The sequence below is a fragment of the Centropristis striata genome, chromosome 7, assembly GCF_030273125.1.
Source record: "Centropristis striata isolate RG_2023a ecotype Rhode Island chromosome 7, C.striata_1.0, whole genome shotgun sequence".
Taxonomy (NCBI): Eukaryota; Metazoa; Chordata; class Actinopteri; order Perciformes; family Serranidae; genus Centropristis; species Centropristis striata.
The window spans coordinates 32,438,543-32,459,425 of record NC_081523.1 but is presented as its reverse complement, the minus strand read 5'-3'; the positions used below and the strand labels follow the sequence as shown (position 1 = coordinate 32,459,425).

The 20,883-nt window shown below is 39.0% G+C and overlaps 2 protein-coding genes across 3 annotated transcripts; one reads left to right on the top strand and one right to left on the bottom strand.

Annotated features, from left to right (window-relative positions):
- Positions 1-4,020: 4,020 nt before the first annotated feature.
- On the bottom strand, positions 4,021-15,491 carry nelfb (negative elongation factor complex member B). The gene is made up of 13 exons (XM_059337954.1): positions 15,170-15,491; positions 12,237-12,397; positions 12,044-12,143; positions 11,368-11,598; positions 10,443-10,628; positions 9,709-9,821; positions 9,516-9,618; positions 8,544-8,639; positions 8,201-8,343; positions 7,370-7,476; positions 5,940-6,081; positions 5,518-5,626; positions 4,021-4,494 (listed from the first exon to the last, which is right to left on the bottom strand). The coding sequence occupies exons 1-13, from the start codon at positions 15,269-15,271 to the stop codon at positions 4,336-4,338; spliced, it is 1,752 nt and encodes a 583-aa protein (XP_059193937.1). The 5' UTR covers positions 15,272-15,491; the 3' UTR covers positions 4,021-4,335.
- A 25-nt stretch (positions 15,492-15,516) lies between these two features.
- On the top strand, positions 15,517-19,455 carry LOC131975321 (THAP domain-containing protein 6-like). 2 transcript variants are annotated; one of them, XM_059337956.1, is made up of 6 exons: positions 15,517-15,676; positions 15,901-16,093; positions 16,239-16,343; positions 17,116-17,326; positions 18,732-18,877; positions 18,977-19,455. In XM_059337956.1, exons 1-5 carry the CDS (start codon positions 15,597-15,599, stop codon positions 18,737-18,739), a joined length of 597 nt encoding a protein of 198 aa, XP_059193939.1. In that variant the 5' UTR covers positions 15,517-15,596; the 3' UTR covers positions 18,740-18,877; positions 18,977-19,455. The 2 variants fall into 2 exon arrangements, with proteins under 2 accessions (XP_059193939.1, XP_059193938.1); XM_059337955.1 differs by lacking the exons at positions 18,732-18,877; positions 18,977-19,455 and having other exon boundaries at positions 17,116-17,986.
- Positions 19,456-20,883: the final 1,428 nt, after the last annotated feature.

The window sequence follows — 20,883 nt, the reverse complement described above, 5'->3', positions numbered from 1 at the left end:
GTGAACGGCTCTCATGAGGTCATTCCACAGCATCTCTATTGGATTGAGCTCTGAGCTCTGACTGCTCCACTCAAAAAGGCAGATTTACTTTTTTAAAGTCACTCTGTATTTACTTTGATGTTTTGGGTCATTGTCCTGCTTCATCAGCCACTTTCTACTGATCTTCAGCTGGCAGACAGCCACCCTGACATTAACCTGTAGAATACCTTGATAAAATTGGGAATACATTTTCCCTTCAATGATAGTAAGTGGTCCAGGCCCTGAGGCAGCAGAACAGCCTCTAATCATGATGCTCCCTCCATCATACTTCACTGGTGGGATGATGTTCTCATGTTGGAATGCAGGGCCATTTTTACACCACACCTATTGCTGTGTGTTCTTCATGAACAATTCCACCATAGTTTCATCAGTCTACAAAACATTTTCCCAGTAGTGTTGTGTGGCGTCAAGATGCTCTTTGGCAAACTTCAGGTGTGCAGTGATGGGGTTTTTTGCAAAGCAGCAGCTTCTTCCCTGGTGTCTTGCCATGGACGCCATGTCTGTTCAATCTTGTGTGTGTGGTAAATTCATGACTAGAGATGTTAACCAGTTCCAATGACTCCTTCAACTCTTTACGCGTTACTCTGGAGTTCTTTTTTTTTTTTTTTACCTCACTGAGCTTTCTACGTTGGGCCTTTGGAGTGAACTTGGCTGGGCGCTCACTTCTAGGGAAAGTAGCCAAAGAACTAAATAGTCTTCTTTTGTGGACAGTTTGTCTAACTGTGGACTGGTGCACAACTTTTGAGAGTCTTTGAGGTTACTTTGTAACCCCTTCCAGTCTGATGCAAGTCAACAACTCTTGATCGCAGGTCTTCAGAGATCTCTTTTGTGCGAGGCAGAGTTCACATAAGCACATGGTTCTTGTGAATAGCAAAGTTTGAGTGTTTTTTATTGGTAAAAGTATCTTGACACCTTGCTCGAATCTCATTTCATTGTTAAGACTCCACGTTTGCTAATTCCTGACTCCAAATAGCTCTTAATGGAGTAGCCAAGGGTTCACTTACTTTTTCTACCAGCATTATGAATGTTATGAACACACACACAGCGTATGAGTCAATATGAAGCAGAGTCCAAAGCACAGTTATGATGTGAAAGGCAGCTATCTACCTGACCTATAGACTGCTTTGCATTATGTTACTGCTCTGCAATCTGCAAATATGGTAGTATTCCTTTCAGGCTGACACAGTGACACAGGTCTCTAGATGAGATAAAGTTCAGTGAAGTGCCTGTGTGCGTGTGTTTCTTTTCATTAGAGTTAGAAAACAGAATAGTTTGAAAACACTTCTGATCAGTCAAAAGTCTCCCCATTGTGTGGCAGATTAACTTCAGCTCTAAAGTACATCACTCAGCTTGCTCCCTTATAGTGAACCTTAGAGTGGCCCCCATACTCCATGGTATTATATAAACTTCTTTCTTCTTGAAATCTGAAGCAAAAACAGAAGGTCACGTAAGAATGGCTTTGGACCGAATCACCCATGGAATTAGTATTTTTATCTTTTCATCTTCAATTTTCAGTTTTAACTTCATTGTTGCCAAGTAGAGAATTGCCTCTGGCAAGCAAGGCAATAACATGGTGAAAAGTGAGACTTCCAGCTACCTGTGTATGTGAGCAGTAGACTAGTTTGTGCTTACAACATATCTCCTTCGCATGGAGTTGATCAGGTTGTCTATCGTGGCCTGTGGAATGATATTCCATTCTTCCCGGAGGGCCCCACAGAGCTGGCGCACATTATCCAGAACTGGAACGCGGTCGCAGACAAGTCGATCCAGAACAGTGGCAGACTCGGCGGAAAAAATAAAAAGGGCACATTCTGCACAACATGGGGCCCCACCAGCACGCCAAATTATGATGCATCATGTATGATGACATATAAGCATTAAATTAAAAGGAGATCCTGATCAAAGTAATAAATTATATGGTGATCGACAATTAAAAGTATCGAACCAAACCATCTAGGGGGATCCGGGGGCTTTCCCCCCCGGGAGAACATTTTTACATTTTTAAGTAAAATGCATCTATTTTGTGCACTTTGAGAGCTAAATGAGAGCAAACATCTCACATAACATTATTCACAGTTGGGTGATACCGTATTATAGAATCTCTAGAGGGCACATCATCATTATTTATTGTATAAAGGGGCACCCTAGAGGGCAATCAATACGTTTTTTCATGTGTAAAGGGCAGCCAATAAGGCACTTCCTCTCATTTTCACCACTCTAGTGGGCACTTTCGCGCGCTTTTTCAACCACGGAGGCACCAAAGAAGGAAAAGGGCACTAGAAGGGCACTTATTAAGGCACGTTATTGAATTTTCTTGCACTAGAGGGCACATCATCATAATTTATTGTATGAAGGGGCCCCCTAGAGGGCACCCAATCATTTTTTGCATGTGTAAAGAGCAGCCAATAAGGCACTTCCTCTGGTTTTCACCACTCTAGAGGGCACTTTAGCGCGCTTTTTCAACCATGGAGGCGTGAGGGGTGGCGGTGCAGATCCTGGCAACATTCAGCTGCACAGCATCCCTGCATCCAGCATGCCAATGGCACACCCGCATGTCTGGGTACTGCTCATTCTGTCTGGAAACGCCACACCCATGTACTGATTGAAATCACTGCGTCACTGAGCAAGTGCTCCCTCACAGAGAGATTGATTAAAAGTGTTACACAAATCAAGAGAAAGAATCCTATTGTACAAGTAAAAGTCAGCGTATGTTCATTTAGAGTTGTTAACTCCAATATTTGACATGGGGCATTTATTTTAGTTGAGTATAGTTGGAAGTTTGCTGCACAACCTCAACGTGAAGGGTCCTGACAATTACTCAGATTTTTTCTTATCAGGTTAGGATGTTTTGTTGCATAAGGCTGTGGGCCCCTTTTAAGTTATTTTCAAATGTATTTTATTAAGATATTTTTCTCTTCTTCTTTTTTATGCATGTCATGCTGCAAGATAGATCCCAGTGGGAAGTTAAGAAGCTAACCATTCGCAATGGATGAAATAAGCAAAAGTAGGGCCTTGATTCAAAGGTTGGGTTTTGAGCTCAAATTTGCCAGTACCAAATTTTGGGTACCAAAATCGTTTTACAGCTGGGTTCGGATCTTAAATAATTAAACCTTTTGGAAAATACTTATTTGCTTTCTTGTTAAGTGTGTGGTGAGAAAATTTCATTTGTGTACTGAAAGTGGGAAACTACAGTAAACATTGAATCCTTGGCCTTCAATACTGGTTGGCTTGGTTATGGTGTGACTCTATATTACTGATTCACAGTCATTTCTGATTCACTTCTGGCCAGACCATCTCCCTGCCCAATCCTGAAAGACTGGAGTGCATCTCGAAAATTTTGTGAACCAAAACAGTACAATAGTGGATTCAGGCAGCTGTCATTCAATACACCGTCTGCGGGTAGTATATTTTTGTTCCCACTCCCACAGTTCATATTACATTCAGAGGTGCTTGCCAGATAGCCATAGCAAACAGCTGCTACAAGAAACAGGATAAAGTTAATAAGGAAGTAGGTATCTGATAAGTTATCCTGATGGATGCTGAGGCATTGACTGTTATTGTCTTTTTCTTGGGCGAAGCATCAAAGCATAGATCAGAGCGTAGGTTAGTAGTACAGACCAAACTCCTGCACACAGCTTCCTGATAAACTCCTTCTGTTTCATGCAGGAGCTTCTGTTGAAGTGCACTACAGCTGTATACCGATGGATGCTGATAATAACCCAAAATATCATCCAATATACTGTACATAAAAGCCAGTATTTAGGAAAAATATTTTTTCAAAACTTATTCTATGGGCACAGATTTCTCATACAGAAAATTCTTGAGAATATCTTACCAGAATTCCAGTTATCTTCAGTACGTTAAGGTCTATCATTTTTTTGGTCAAGTGTTTCTCATCAAGTGACTGCACAGAAGTGTTCCAGTGTCGTTTAAGATACAGTGCTGCATTTTTGCACATAATCTGGAACACAATAAAACCACTTTGTATTTCTAAATAATCATTTATTTACAGGTTTGTTGCACTACTGGCACAAATCAAATATAACACATATTCTGACAATAATGCAGGAGCACAAAGTTTAGAAAAGTAACACCCCCATCTTTGAAGAAAAACAGATGGCTGCTGGACTACACTGTCAGAACTGGAAGAACATCTTAGAGACAAACGTCTAAAGAAAATTGACCAAAAAAAATCATAGAACAAACAATAATGTAAAATGTCCAAATTAATGAGCCAGCTGGTGGCTGTATTTACAGTCAGTCGTTGATATAGAATCTGTTTGTGCATCTGTTGTCTCAGAGAGGTGTGGTTGGTGTCGAGGCTGTGGTGGGGACAGTCACTGGGTGCAGTCCCAGGTCCAGGGATGGAGGTTCATCTGGTGGCGGAGGGCTCTTCTTCTGGGCATCCAGCTTCTCTGTCAGCTGAGTGTACAGCTCCTTCACTGGCTCGCTGCTCTGTGGTCACGAGGAACAGCAGGACACCGTGTCAGTACATACAATAGATAAAAACACTCAAAACACTGACAATCGTGGCAGGTGCTTTGTGTCATTCATACATTTGCTCTGTTTTTAAAGATGCATAGATAACATATCTGTGTCAGTCTCACATCCAATGTGTGGAAGTCCGAAATTAGCTTTACAAGTTCAACTACATACTTTTTCCTGTAAGCATGTTGTGATTTGATGCTGGATATTATCAAGAAAAAGACCAGCAATAAGAGGAACTGAGCAAAAATTACCCATCTAACAGAAGAAAAACGTTCATTCAAATTCAATTTTTTACAAATTTTTTCTTCCCCTTAAATGAACATATGGGCATGTAGAACTGGGAGATAGTTTGTTAATGTTCTTATTGCACAACGTGAAAAATTTGGTCTTGTTTAAGGAAAAACTGAATTCACTGAATTTAACATCAGTTTGATTATTTGGTCATTTTGAAAATAATTGCCATTTCATGACATGTATAAATATTGTGAAGTATCTCTATTAATATCATAATGAACTTTTCATGATTTCCCCTTTCTAAAGCCCCAATCAGACAGGACTTATTTCACTTGGGTCACTTTACTTCTTCAGCTGCCACATAGTACACACAGCTGATGAAGATCAGTAACAGGGCATACAGCTCTATGTTTAAAAACCAAGACATGCTTTGAAAATTCCAAGGAGGGGAACAGAAAGTTTGCCAAAAACAGCAGGTTAACGGGACTGCAAATTTTTTATAATGAAGTCAGGGGTGAAAAACCTCAGACCAAGAGAAGGACTGATCAGCAAAGATAATACTGAGGTCACCCCAACTCCCCATGCCTAATAAATTCCATCTGAATGGGGCTTAAGACTCATGTTTGGTTGATAGGAGGTATGTTCAAATGCACTGTCACTGTGAAGCTAACAAATAGGGAGATTCCTCCAGATTCTACCATCACTAAAACGCAAGTCCTTTTCGGAGCTCAAGCTGAATGTAGAAATGAAGCCAACCTGCTTTGGAGGTTCGAGAGTTTTCATCAGGGTTTCCATGTACGATGGCAGCACCTTGTGGTGTAGATGCAGCAACATCCGGAGGGTGTGCCTGTGGACGTTCTCTTTACTGGAAAACATTCAGACAGAAACAAAATCTGTCAACACACGTGACAGAGAAGCTTGATTCAAAAAAAAAAAAAAAAGACGTAATATTGAAGGGTCCCTGGGAATGGTGATGCCATTCAGCTCCAGCATGTCTACAAACCAAAAAGGCTTGAAATAATAATATAATATGTGTATCTGTTAGCACACTCAAGTATGTCTCTGTTCACTTTGTGTTTTATGATGATAATCAATTCAATTATATAGAAATGTATTGAGTAGTCTGCAGTGACTTGGAGCATGCAGTTATATTAAAGACTCTGCTACAATCAGCCCACCTGGAAAAAGAAGTAAGTAGGAAGCCGTCAAAGACAACTGAACAAAAGTCTTCTGATCCAAACTCATCAGAGAGCAGGGTGAGGTGTCCAGTCAGCAGGTGCAGAAAGATGTCACCAAAGGCCATGTCATTGTAGGTCTCAACTGTGGGGGACCAGCACAGATTTTTAATACAGACACTAGACAGGCCGCGGCAAAATTATTACGAATTTTTATTCGGATCAAAGCCTCAACAATGTTGGGAGGAACCTATTGAAATTGTAGGAATTATCATTATTATTCTGATAAATGAATTGCCTTTTTGGAGGCTCAAAACGTTGTGTCAATCTGAACATAAGTCAAGTCTGGTAAAGAATTTGATATTTTAATGGTCGTGCGAAGGGGCGTGCCAATTTCTCTTAGTACCCTAGAACAGCTATTCTCAACCTTGGGGTCGAGATCCCAATTGGGGTCGCGAGATGATTTCTGGGGGTCGATAAATCATTTTGGAAGTCAGCTCTGTCTCCACTGTGTTAAAGTGTTCATGTGTTAATGTGTTTTAGTCTTAATGTCTTTTTTTTGGTCATTTTGTGGTCAATTTGTGTCTTTTTTGGTCATCTTGTTTCTTTTTTTGGTCATTTTGTGTCTTATTTTAGTCATTTTGTGTGTTTTCTGGTCATTTTGTGTCTTTTTTGGTCATTTTGTGTCTTTTTTGATCATTTTGTGTCCTTTTTGATCATTTTGTGGTCAATTTGTGTCTTATTTGGTCATTTTGTTTCTTTTTTGGGTGATCTGAACTGTGCTTGTGAGATTCTGTTCAGTGAGCGAGGGTCATTTTCCAGGCTCCGTACTGTGATGAACTGCTCCTACATTTTTAACCTGATGGACTTCAAATTGGTTTAAAAGTTGTCTCCAAAGTTTTTACTTTTTAAAGTCTTTCTGTGTGGCATCGCGGTGAATTTCGAGTACTCCCCTTATACAGGAAGTTGCTCTAACTTGAGCATACATTGTCAAATCTGACGCAAATGTGTCATGTGTGATCAGAATCCAAGCCTGAACATAGCCATACATCAATAGTTTTTAACTTAGCCCCTGCAGTAGATTGCAGTTAGGGAGACAAAATTTGGTAGGCAGATGTTACATGTCGAGATGTACAAAAAAACCACTTGGGCCCATACCATAAAACGCACAATAAAAAGTTGGCTATCTTGAATTGAATGAACCACGAGATCCACTACAAAATGAGTACTTCCGGACAGAGAGAATGCTGCTAATTGTTACAGAAATGTTGAGAAAAAACATTGTACCAAGAAACTAACAACTAACCAGAACGATTTCTTCAATAAAATAAATGCAGCTTTGAAAAAAAAGAGGTTCTTGCATTTTGGGTTGTCCTTTAAAGGCTGTGATTTTAGATAGTTAACACAAAATTGAGAAAAAGAGCAATGCTCACCCAGTGCCGGTAGTAACCTCTGTAAGGCATTTTTGTTTCTCAATTTGGCAATGTGGAGGACATAGTAGAGACCCATTTCACAGGCCACTCTGTTCTCCTGCAAGTATCTGAGGGGAAGGAACAAGGACTGGAACAATCACAATATTTCTCACAGAGGCATTTTTCATAATTCATGTCAGGCAATTGAGAGAAAAAAAAACATCCTTGATTGAAGGTGCATTGCAAATTGTGCAAAGGTTTGTGGTCCTATTAATTCCAGAGGTTTTTGTAAGCTGCAAATCTCACTAGCTCTTGGCTGTCTCACAGTCAAGTGTTAAACAGAGGTCTAATCTTTCAAGAAACTAAGAAAAATGTACTTAATACATTACGAGAGAATATCTTTCTGTCAGAGCCAAACATAAACCAAGGGTAAAGGGTTCTTCCCATTCCATTAAGCCTGATGGGGAAACTGAAAACTGATAAAAACTAACCCCTTAGAATGCGACTATTCACATCATTTTCATGGGGGTGTTTGTGCCAAATCTGAAGCAAATTCTTCCAGGCATTCCTGGGATATAGTATTTACAAGAATTGGACAGAGGATGGACAACCTGAAAACATAATGCCCTTTGTCAAGGTGGCGCAGAGGCATAAAAAGCCACCTTTTTTTACCAGGACTCAGTGGACACCACTTTTTATCATTACACTATTGTTTCTGAATCTATTAAAAGTCTTTCCTGTTGACACTGTGGGAATCTATCCTGATGAGAAACGAGTGAATGACTAGTGAGTAGGACATCATGGTTAAGTCTGTTGTTAACTTGCCAACTTATTCTTCTCAGCCCCCTTTACCTGTTGAAGGCGTCTGGCAGGGTGGTGGGGTATGACAATGAACTCTTCTCCTCACTGGGAAGCTTCTGTTCTACAGTGAATGTGTGATCATCAACAACCACTGACATCATAGCAGGCAGGAAGCGGGTTACCACCTCCAGATCCTGGAAGAAGGCACACAGGAGGAGAAATGAACATCAACAACCTGCAGTCAATGTATTTCTATCGGTTTTTAGTGCATGCCTTTCTATCAATTCTGATCAGAATAGGTTGAAAAACAAGAGGGCAATTTACAGACAGATTGTTGTTTTTTTTGCAGTGATTTTATGAACTGATACACTTGAGGTGAGTACTATATACGCACCAAACGAGGCTCTTTAAAAACCTGGCTGTCGATCATGTCCCACGCCCCTTGACCCAGGGACAGCATCCTCAGCAGCAGCATGAGGTCTGGACTGTCCTGTTCACAAGCACAGACACAACAACATGACCTTCTGTTGACACAATGGGATGTGGGTGAGGGAACTCAATGGAAAAAAACACATTGAACTGAGATGGAAAAACTTTTTGCCTTGTTGAATAATGTCATTTAAAAAAAATTCCAGTAACACGCATATTGAAATGGCTACAGCATTATATAACAGTCTTTTACACCTAGCACATACCATGTAAACAATAGAGATGGCAATGTGTAAATAGAAAGTCAACAATTGCTTTAAAAATGTCTGAGGGCTCACCCAGACTGTAAAGACTACAATATTGCTGCTTTAATGGAAAGTAGAAAAGAAAACCAAAAGATTTATGCAAACAATTTTGGTAACTGGTTAACAGTTGTTGGTTCCAGCTTCATATTTCTGTTTCAGATGCTTTTTGACTGTTGATCAGAGAGTCCTAATGACTAAAACACACAGCACAGTAAAGCTAAGAAAGCAATAGTTTCTACAAAAAACACTAGTTTTGCCTGATTAAACAACCAAAAATAGTCTTGATTATTCACTGCATTGCTTCCATTAAAACATTGCCTTTATAGTGATACTGATCAATTCATCCTAATTCATAGACGATATTTTTAGGCCCTATGGTTTTCTTGTAAATGAGGTAATTTCTGTTGACATTCATTTACTCACAAAAACACATCGTGTGTATCCTTGAGGTAAAACACATGTTGTGTCCATTTAATTCCTTATAAAATTTTTAGCAAAGCCTCAGAAATCTTTAGTCTTCTTGCTGGCTAACCTGTTTATCAAGTTTCGACCAGCTGTGAAGTGGAATAACATGACACAATGAGCGTAACTGTGCATGATGCTGCCTGTGTTCTCGTGCACAGTATGCTCACCCTGGGTAAAGCGTCCTGACTCAGCAACTCTTGCAGGTTCCTCATAATACTCAGGACCAGGGTATTGCAAGCAAATGGGTCACACAGGATCATTGAGAGGTCCCTGGAACACACAGAAACTCCAAAGATGAATTCATCCACTCATCAGAGATAAACAGCTCTGTTCAACTTAAACTGTGGCTGTATCTGTTACCCCAGGACTTGCTCTTGTCCTTTCTTCACTCCATCCAGAAAACCTTGCAGTTCTCTGGCTCGCTTGCCATCCACAAACTTCTCACGGATGCAGGCGTCTAAACACCAAGTGAACTGTCACAGCACAGGGACACAAAAGTGCAGAGAGTCATAAATATATCACCAGACAAGCAAGATCTAACGCCATCAAGCGCACGTTTCTGTATAGAGGTATGAAAGAATGGAATTCACTGCCTAAAAATATCAAACTCAACACTAACATAAAGCAATTCAAAATATTAATAAAACAGTATTTATCAAAAAAGAAAACATGGTATATTTATATGTATGTAGTATATTTCTATAGATATATTATATGTGTTATTATAATGTATATGCTATAGAACGAATGTGTATATACAACATATGTATTATGTGTTAGTAGATTTTGTAATGATGTATACATATATGTAGAAATTTGTGCAATATGGATTAATATGTGAATAATTTTTGTTTTGTTTTGTTTTTTATTTTTATTATGTTTTGTGTTTTCAACTGTATATTTGATACTGTTGGACCCCAGGAAGAATAGCTGTGGCTTTGCTGTGGCTAATGGGGATCTTAATAATAAACTAAACTAAACTAAACAAAAGGGAAAAAATGTAACATAAACATAAGGAAAATACAGGGTTTGGGGCTCTTCAGTAGCATGACAGTGTTACTTCACTGATTCGTCATCACTGTTTATGTCCTTACCTTATGGCAGGGGTCTACAGAGCAGATCTCACTGATGTCCAGGTCATGGAGAGACATCAGTAGCTCTGCTCTCAGTGTGCAGTAGTGAACATTGCGCGTTCGGAGGAAGAGCGTTCGTAAAAACTGCAGCACCATGTCGTAGAGCTTCACATTCTTTCCAATCATCTGTGTCAGCTTTAAGACCACCTACAACCACAGAAAAGTTTACAACACCACCACCAACGAGGAATTCATGTCACAAAGACTGTAGTTAGGGACTATTAGGGCGCTTTCACACCTATCTCGTTTGGTCCGGACTTTAGGACTTTTCAGTTTGATCCGAACCTAAATTCCAGGTGTAAAAGGTCCCGCGGACCACGGTCCGGACCAAAGGAACCAAGGTCCGAACCTTTTGCAGTGTGAAAACAACTTTTTTTATAGTTCGGACCTTCGTATCAATGACAGGAAGTTTTTTTCTTCTTCTGCTCTCGGATTACGGTACAGGAAGCTCATCTTGCGAATACCAAGCACTCTCACGTATTGCTCATTAAGCTGGTGCTGCTGGTAGCAAAAGACCAGCAAAAGTTTTTGTTGCGGCGATCTGCCTGGAGGTGCAGTGTGTGACAGCGGCCGTGCTGCTGCATGCCTCAGCAGGTGAGCACAATCACTAATCAGCGGCAAGGTAACATAAGACCAATTAAGGAAGTAACACTGAGGTCAGATGCCGGGCGGCCTAACAACGCAGCATAACCAAAACAAAATGAGCCGTGGAAGTACACAGGGAGATGACGTGTCCAGTAGAATTGTAAAGTCCGTTATTCCTTTTGCAGTGTGAACCCAAAACCAACAGGACCAAATGTACACAATGTAACAGAACACGGATCTTGGTTCGGACTTTCAGGTGTGAAAACGCCCTTAGACATCTTATCTGATGACTGTGACTCACCTCGCCTTGGCGTCGTGTTTTGGGGGAAGGGCTGAAGAAATTGTGCAGGATGGAGAGGTCGCTGCTGAACAGAGCTGCTTCCTTCTCAACAATGTACTGCTTTAGGAGGGGTGAGACTTCATCCCCAAACAGAGCCTGGTTGTCCTGCCAGATCTGCCTTTTCACCTCCACAGCACACACCTTGTACAACTCCTTGTCAGCCATAACCATCTTCAGTTTCTTCTCTGGCACCTGCAGGGCGCATGTCATAAAGAGAAAAGGGTGCTCTTTAGCTTTTTGCTAAGCCAATCTGTAGATTTTGATTCAACAATTCCCTTGACCCCAAATTAAATCTGGCATACAGGTACATCTCAAAAAATTTGAAAATCATGAAAAAGTTCAATATTTTTTGTCAGTCATTTCAGAAAGTGAAACTCATATATTATATAGGTTCATTATGCATAGAGTGAAATATTTCAAGCCTGTTTTTCTTGTAATTTTGATGATTCTGGCTTAGAGATAATGAAAACCCAAAACTCAGTGTCTCAGAAAATTAGATTTAGAGTGGTGCTACCTTTTGGTTGACCGGTCGCAACTACAGCGGTTGTACTAAAAGACTGTTCAAGTGCAAGTCAAATACAAGTAATATCAATAAACATAATGATTTCAATAAGGTCCTTGCGCTACAAACACTTGCCTTGGGTAGATGCTTTAGCACCTGCATTACCACTGGCTGAATGGACGGCATTTTCACAAGGGGAAAGCTCTTCTCCAGCAGCTCTTCAAGCTTCCCATATCTGCAAGTAGATTGAAAGCAAACAAATCACAATAGCAACCCAAGCTAGTTCCTTGAAAACTTTACTTAAAGTCCGACCCAACCAATGACGCACCGGTCCTCCTCCTTGCCCTCTGCAATGGTGGCGACCCGCTCCATCAGCTTATCTCGAAGCTCGTCAAAGACCGACTGGTGGAACTCCAGCCGAGGCGTCCCATGGAGGTCGAGGAAGGGAAGAGCCGACTGGAGGGTTGGCAGCAGGATGCCATTTTCCATCTGCAGTCATGTGACACATTAAAGACTTGTCAAGGATTAATTCCAGCTGGAGCTGGGAGATTCAGAGCTAGCTGAATGAATGTTTGCTTTTTTGCATATTTGCATTGACAGATATCTGGCAAAACACAACTTTAGACATGTGACGCACTAGGGAAATATCTTCAATAAATCTTCATATAAAGGGACCAGATATACGCAACAGTGATGATATGAAACCATAGTATCTCAAAGAACTATGAAACTGCATAAATATTATAACTAATATTACCTTATTATCTATACTAAATTTTAGCTTGTAGAATGTGTAACAAGTCATCTGAAAAATAAGACAATTATGAGATCAAACACTACACAGTATAATAATCCAATAATACAATTAGAATAATACTAAGAACATGTATTTTATGGGAAATGTTAGCTTACTACAAATGTGTTATTTCCTATCAGAAGCTTGTACAAAGAAAACAAGTATTCTGTTTCCCGTTGGTTATATGCCTTCAGGTGGTATTATATTACCATATTCATAAAAAAGCAAAGAATAGAAGACTAAATCAAAGACAGAGGGCAAAAATAAAATAAGTATAGCTGTGTGTGAGAGTTATTATTACTATTATTATCGTTGCTTAACAGTCTAAATAGAAACGGTTCTTTAAAAATATGTATAAAAAATAATAAACACGTTTAGGAGTTGCATCTCTTTACATTGTCTTGCATCGCTACTTTAGTAGTTTCCGAAATCAATATTTGTAATTGTATAATCAAATTAAATTAGTGCATTCCACTGTATATTCTGTCATTAACATATCATAATGCATCTCTTTTAGGAAAAGGACCAATTCAAGCGGCACTTCAGTCATTTCCCGTTTAAGTACAACTAGTTGGGGTTGGGTATTTTGAAAATGAATACTTCACAAAGCAAATTAAGTACAGCAGGCATAGGGCTGGGCGATATATCGATATAACTATATATTTTGAAATGTGATATGGAATTAGACCATGTAACGCCCGCAAATGTAATAATGCCTGGAGCGGAGCGGAGAGCCAGCAGTTAGATTTTTCACCCACGGTCAGTATTAGTAGTGTGTGTATAGGCAAACAAACAAACAACAACAACCACAACAACCACAACAACCATTATTCTTTGCGTTATTACATTTGTGGGAACTTATTATGATATTGAAAGTTGAAGATTTTCACTTCCCCACAAACGTAATAAGTCCCTGCAAACGTAATAGTTATTACATTTGTAGCAACGTTTAGGGAAAATGTATTACGTTTGTGGGATTATCGCATAATTTGATACAGTTCAATTTTTTTTCTTTCTTTATATATAAATGCTGCCCTCACTAGGGTTTGTCATATTTAGTTCTTTTGTAATGTTCGTTATTTTTTTCTCATATAAATATATTTATTGTAGAAAAAGATTGGCCTATTTTATTTCATAGGCTATTTTTATTTAAGATATTTTTTATTGAAATGTGCACTTTATGGAGCCTTGATTTAAAAAAAAAAAAAGGAACTCTTATTGTTATACAGTATTTATGTTCACTGAAAGAAACAGTTTCAATAAAACATGTCATATTTGGCTTTGACTTTAACTTAACATTTGCTCTAAAATAAAAACATTGGGATATATATATATATATATATATATATATATATATATATATTGTATATATCGATATTCAGCCTAAATATATCGGGATATGACTTTTGGTCCATATCACCCAGCCCTAGCAGGCAACAGTCCGCACAAGGCTTAGTTATAAAGCCACATTTTTCCGTAAACTTGCCCTTTTGTTAACATTAGCTGCATAACAGAGACAGCTAGCTATGAAGGTACAGTAGTATAGTATTATAATCAAGGCCGGATTAACCATATGGGCAATTGCGCAATTGCCCAGAGGTCCACGACCTCTAAAGGGCCCGGGGCAATGTGGGCACAAGCAAAATATCTGGTTATCCCTCTCTTATATGTTAAACTGTCCATCTGAGCCGTTGCTCAAAAATGAATTTTGAGGTGATTTCAGGGTGATTTCTGTTTAAAATGAGCTAAGGACCAAAATGCTACTTGATTCTAGATTATTGTTATTTGTTTGTGTCTTGTCTCCCTCTGTGATGGCTCTATCAATTCAATACATTTGTGCTGCTGGGAATAGGTGTTGTTAAATAAATATTGGATGCTTTGAAAGTGGTTGCTTACTTTTTTTTAGAAAATTGAGGACACTTCCTTCCCTATCTTTTTGTACGGTGTCCTTGAGTGCCAAGAAAGGTGCCTTCCAAGTAAAATGTATTATTATTATTATTATTATCTATGTAGTGGGTCAATTTTGCCAGATTATACTGCTGCTGATGAATTTTGTTTTCATTACATCATATGTGAGTGAGTGGGTTGACATAGCGGTAAATTTGTAGTTCTATGAGCGTTTGCACATCTGTACATGAAAATGCACTTGATGACAGTTAGTTATTGATGTATTGAGTATATTAACTGTATATTACTGTAATTGATTCTATATTTTGCCAGATTGTGGTGATTCTGGGGTCGTGATGATGGGGCCCTTGAATATTGTTGCCCAGGGTACAGCAAAGTGTTAATCTGGCCCTGATTATAATATAGTATAACGTTACCTAAAAAGTTAGAGAATGTATAGCTACACCATCATTAAGGACTCTTAATGATGCATGGAGTTTAATTCAAAATGCAACGTTTGCATTGCATGGTTTCTATAATTCAGTTTAGCAAACAAACACCTAATAACGTGGCGTTACCTGAAACTGATCGATGGCTTTCAGAGGCTCTGTGCAGTTGGTGAGAGTTTCCTTCAGATCCTCTCCGTTGGATATCCCCAGCTCAGGCAGCCCCGCGAACATTCTCGTTTTCCTTTAATCATCAATTTATACTTATGTATGAATTAAGTATTCTACCATGTGAAGTTTCAGCCGAAAGGCTTTCGCTCGCTACTGTAGACTGTATATAAATGCTCGCTACACAATACACCAACACATTGTGCTCCTCATATTCAGCGCAAACTTCCCGTGTTGCAACTGTGTAAACACTCCGTCAGAAACACCATTGGCGGAACTGTGTAGTAGGAGAAGTAGGTTCCCTACATAGACATTTCTACGACTCCGCATTGAGTGCTGAAGCGTACGTCGACATCGCCGCCATCTTGGATGTGGCAAAGTCAGCGAGAAGATGCCTCATTCATGTGCTGCATGGAATTGTACCAACAGATTTACAGTACAAACCCGATCGCAAGGCCTTACCTTTCACAGGTAAGAATCAAAAAATACTTTTGATTGTATCTGGCTATTATAACGTCATTTTACGAACAGAATTTGCTGATTTTGGCTAATACTAGGAAGTCCCGCGCATAATACTGTGATTTCCCGCGGTGAAACCAAACAACGAAGAACTCTTTCTTATTTAACTAAATTGGCCCGAAGTAACTGCTCTGATTGTTGTTAGTTGCCTTGATAACGTTTCTCATACTATGTAGGTTTCCCAAAGATAAGGAGCAGAGGAAACAATGGGAAACAGCTGTCAGAAGGGAAGGGTTTTCAGCCACTCCGTCATCCATGCTCTGCAGTGAGCATTTCAGACCGGAGGATTTTGACAGGACAGGTCAGACAGTCCGGATCAGAGCTGGAGCTGTTCCTTCAGTCTTCTGTTTCCCAGCTCATCTCCACAGGGTAGGTGTATCACTATGCTGTAATACCATAATTCAACACCACACTATGCTGAAGATGTTTTTTCCCTTTTTTAATGTGAAGGAATCAGTGATGTTTTTTTGTATTACACTGTGAGATAATTTCTATATTTTATCCTTCGCTTTAGCCTGTGGTTACCAGGACACCTCAGACCTCCAAGAAGGCACAGGAGACCCTGTCAGACTGTTCCCACCTTGTCCAAGAGGCCGAGCCCCTGCCTCTCCCCAATGTTGTGAGTAATAAGTGCTAGCTATGCCTCAAACAGCTGTGAGCATTATGACCCTGGTTATATTCAGACCTCTTGTCACCCCCACCCCCCATGCCCTAATAACACCTCCCATTCTCTGTCACTCTTTCAGGCAGACTTACAGTACATACACATATGCACATACATTGAAACAGTATTGAATCTGCATCCTTGACACACACACACACACACACACACACAGTGTTGGCAGTACAATTAAGGAGTGATAAGATTCAGAATGTGTAAGAATGTGGGACAGTTGCCAACAATTTGTACTAGTAGAGATGTGATGGACTGTGACTGAGTGATGTAATACATATATATATATATATATATATATATACAGTACAGGCCAAAAGTTTGGACACACCTTCTCATTCAATGCATTTTCTTTATTTTCACGACTATTTACATTGTAGATTCTCACTGAAGGCATCAAAACTATGAATAAACACATATGGAATTATGTACTTAACAAAAAAGTGTGAAATAACTGAAAACATGTCTTGTATTTTAGATTCCTCAAAGTAACCACCCTTTGCTTACTAGAATATAAGACATGTTTTCAGTTATTTCACACTTTTTTGTTAAGTACATAATTCCACATGTGTTCATTAATAGTTTTGATGAATCTACAATGTAAATAGTCATGAAAATAAAGGAAACGCATTGAATGAGAAGGTGTGTCCAAACTTTTGGCCTGTACTGTATATATATATAACATGATTTATAATATTTTCATCCTTGTTTGTACTAGGACCACTCCTATGCTCTGCCTTCATCACATGAGGATCTGAGGGCTAGACTCAGGGGAGCCCTGGCTAGGGTGGAGAGTCTGGAAAGAGAGAGGAGGAACGCGAAGGACAGAGAGAGGAGGGCAAAGAACACTGTGAGTGGTCTTCTGCAGGATCTCAGGGCGAAGCAACTAATAAATGAAGAGTTGAAAGAGCAGCTCGATGTATACTCAGGTAAGATTAAAATACAAATATGGAGAAACTTTGATCTTTACTGTATAATACTTTCTCTTCTTTGTTAAGACTTCCTAGTGATTTCAATGGCACTTACTAATTTGCCTGTGCTATTGAATTAGTACTAACATACACACAAACTAGGACTGTGAGATTGTTGCTAAAATGTATATCACAACTTTTCTCCCTAAGAATGGAGATCAACTAGTGAATCATTTTTATATTTTAGAAATGAAGACTAATGACTCATAGGAACATGTTATTGTTCATGGTGAAGATTATTGTGCTTTCTGTTAATGCAGACATTTGCTTTTAGATAATTGACAGGCTCTTTGACATAATGAACAGCCGCAATCCCCATGCCAAAGGGTTCAAAGCTCCCCTGGGTTCTTTGAATTGGGAAGAGAGTGTAGAGTTGTTGGTGAGAGGCAGGGACTACTTGATGAGCTTGGTGATGAAAGATGGCACGCCCCTTCACCGATCCAAGAGGTTTTAGGAAATAGTGAAGCTTTTGTTTGCATGAAGAGTTCATAAGTTTATGACATCAAGTTCATATGATGTTCTGTTCTAGACTGGACAAGAAATTCAAATTTCATTTTTTTTTCAAATACCTCTATTGATATAGAGATAATATTAAAGGGATGACTATTGGTGCCTTACAAGACAAGTTACAAGAAGTTAAAAAAAAGATTCAAAATCACATTTTATGTTGGGCTAAAGGACTAAAAAAAGACACAAAATGACCAAAAAAAGACACAAAATGACAAAAAAAGACACCAAAAGACACAAAATGACTAAAAAAAAGACACAAAATGACCAAAAAAAGACACAAAATGACTTACAAATACATGAAAAGAATTCAAAAATGGATAAAATAGCCCAAGACTCCATAGAGTTAAGTTGTTAACCCATTTCTTGTTCCCTGAAAAAGGCCTACTTGTATAATTCTGAAATGTACATTATTTTTCAGTTTTGGTTAAGCTTACCATTTTTATTTACCTCTGGCAGTTCACCACTTACCTTTGTACCCTTTCAAGATGTTCATTTGACTTGAACTGCTTGAATTTCAATAAAAAACTGGATAAATTGGGGTGTTCTAAAACTTTTGACCGGTAGTGTATTATGGATATATTGCCGAGTCCTATTCTGTTCTCTTGTTCCGTATGCTGCATCATAAGTTCATATGATGCTTTGTTCTCTGGTTTCAATGTTTTTTCATTCTCCTGTTTTGTTTCTGTTGGACTTCTATCTTCAGTGTTTTTCATTCCTTAAAGGTGTTATATTGGTATGTATCACAGTGTCGATGTTCTCAAGCGTTCCCATTTCTGTTATAATATTGTTTCTCGTGGCTTTAACATCTATAGAAGGTATTTTGGTTATACTGACAAAACATTTCCTTGTGAAGGTACCTAACTGCCATGGGATTCATCATCAACATTGACACCCTGATGTTGATGATTCCAGAACAGCTTCAGCGTCAGCGCTACGTCAGCACCTACCGCTTTAGCCAGGATCACTTGGAGCTCCTCTTTAATTCAGTCAGGGCATCAGGTAGGGATTTCAGATTTTTTTTGCTATGTGGTTTATTTCCATGTATGCATATTATCTGGGTAACTGTATATGTAAATGTGGTGTTTGTATGCGTTTTAGGGGGCTGGAATAACAATCCCTCAGCCAGCCAGTTCCAGGCAAACAAGATGAGACTGTGTCCCTGTCTGCTTTTTAGATGTCTCCAGCAGCAGAAGGAAGTGAAGAGCTTCCATCCCCCTTTTGCCAACGTTCCTGCTTTAGTGTGTGACCATACCTACCTACCAACCCGCTTTGGTGGTCTCATGGACAATGCACTGGTGTACATCTCAGGGTTTGTTGTTCGCCAGCTTCTCAAAAAGCTGTCCTGTGATGTATGCTGTGGTAGTTTGGTGTCTGATGCTGTACCTGCATCATTTGATCAGAGCTACCACTTGCTCACACTAAAAAACAAAGGAGGGCCGATGGTTCCTTCTGAGGGCGTTGTAAAGGTGGTCAGGTCAGCTGAGCGTTTAATTCGCCAGTCAATGTCAGGGCAAGCTGTCAAAGTGGCCTTGATCTGTCAGTTTGTCCGGGCTGACATTGGTTCTGAGGATGTGTTTTTTCTGGGGGGGGGGGGGGGGGGGGGGGGGGCACATTTCAGAAACACAGTTCGGCATTGACAACCACCGTTTTGTGCTGATTTCATTGGTTGTGTCTGTCTTCCACAAACTGAGGCTGCACCACATTGCCAAACTGAACACCCTTAAGGTGCAGAGTGGCAACACAAGGAAAAAGCTGTGCAAGAGTATTCTTTTCCAAGGTTTTTAACTTGCACACACACACACACACACACACACACATTCACACACACACAGACCTCAATTGTATAGCTGTATAGATATGTATTCTCATCAATGCCCCCTGTGTAGATATACTGTATATATGTTCATCAATGTGTACCCCCTCCCTGTATATATATATATATGTATATATGTTCATCAATGTGAATATAAAACGATTAATCAAAATCAGTTAAATGTAAACGTTAGTGCTCTTTATTCAGAAAACCCTCATGCACATCTACATTTCAGGATCTGGTTATTATAGACACAGATTAAATGTTAAATTTCAATATTTATCATTCCAGTAACAGTGTTACACGCATTAGTAGCTGAAAACACTCAGAGCATTAGAAAAGTACATACGTTGGTTTGGTGCTTACTTATATCCTAAACATAAGGAGTAAACATTTATAATCATCACTTTTAAACTTACATATGTTGTTTTTGGTGCCTATTTGTTTCCCAGATATATTAGTGTGTGTGTGTGAATGGGTGAATAAGAGGCATTAACTTAAAGCACTTTGTAGAAAGGCGCTTTATGAAGTTCAGTCCGTTTCCTTTTATTAGTTTACGGGCAGATCTGCCACATCCAATATGGCGGATGTGGCATTTGGTAATTTGTGTCTTTCTTTGGTCATTTTGTATCTTTTTAAAATAATTACGTTTTTTTTTCTGTCATTTTGTGTCTTTTTTTTGTTGTAATTTTGTGTCTTTTTTTGGTCATTTTGTGTGTGTGTTTTTTTTTAATAATTTGTGTCTTTCTTTGGTCATTTTGTATCTTTTTTAAATAATTTATTTTTTTTTCTGTCATTTTGTGTCTTTTTTTTTTTTAATTTTGTGTCTTTTTTTCTCTTTGTTCCAGCCCATACACAACGCAGTGGGAACGAGCACGCTGCTAAGTCTACTTTTAACCTTAAAAGGATACAACCTACTTGTTTATATTCAAATTCCAACGCCTCTACTGTCTGACAACTCCCAGATCTTTACAGTTCATTATTCTGGTTTAAACAAGTTGTTACAGTTCTGTTCTGAACAAAAGGCCAGACTGTAGCTTATTTAGTAAAGCAGAACACTTATATTAAAAGTAACATAAAATATACTACATTATATTTGGATAATTATAATGCTGTGTATATTTCTATTTATGGATAGTTATAATGCTGTGTAGAGTAAATATGACTTTCCACCTTGCTGGTGATTTTGTTC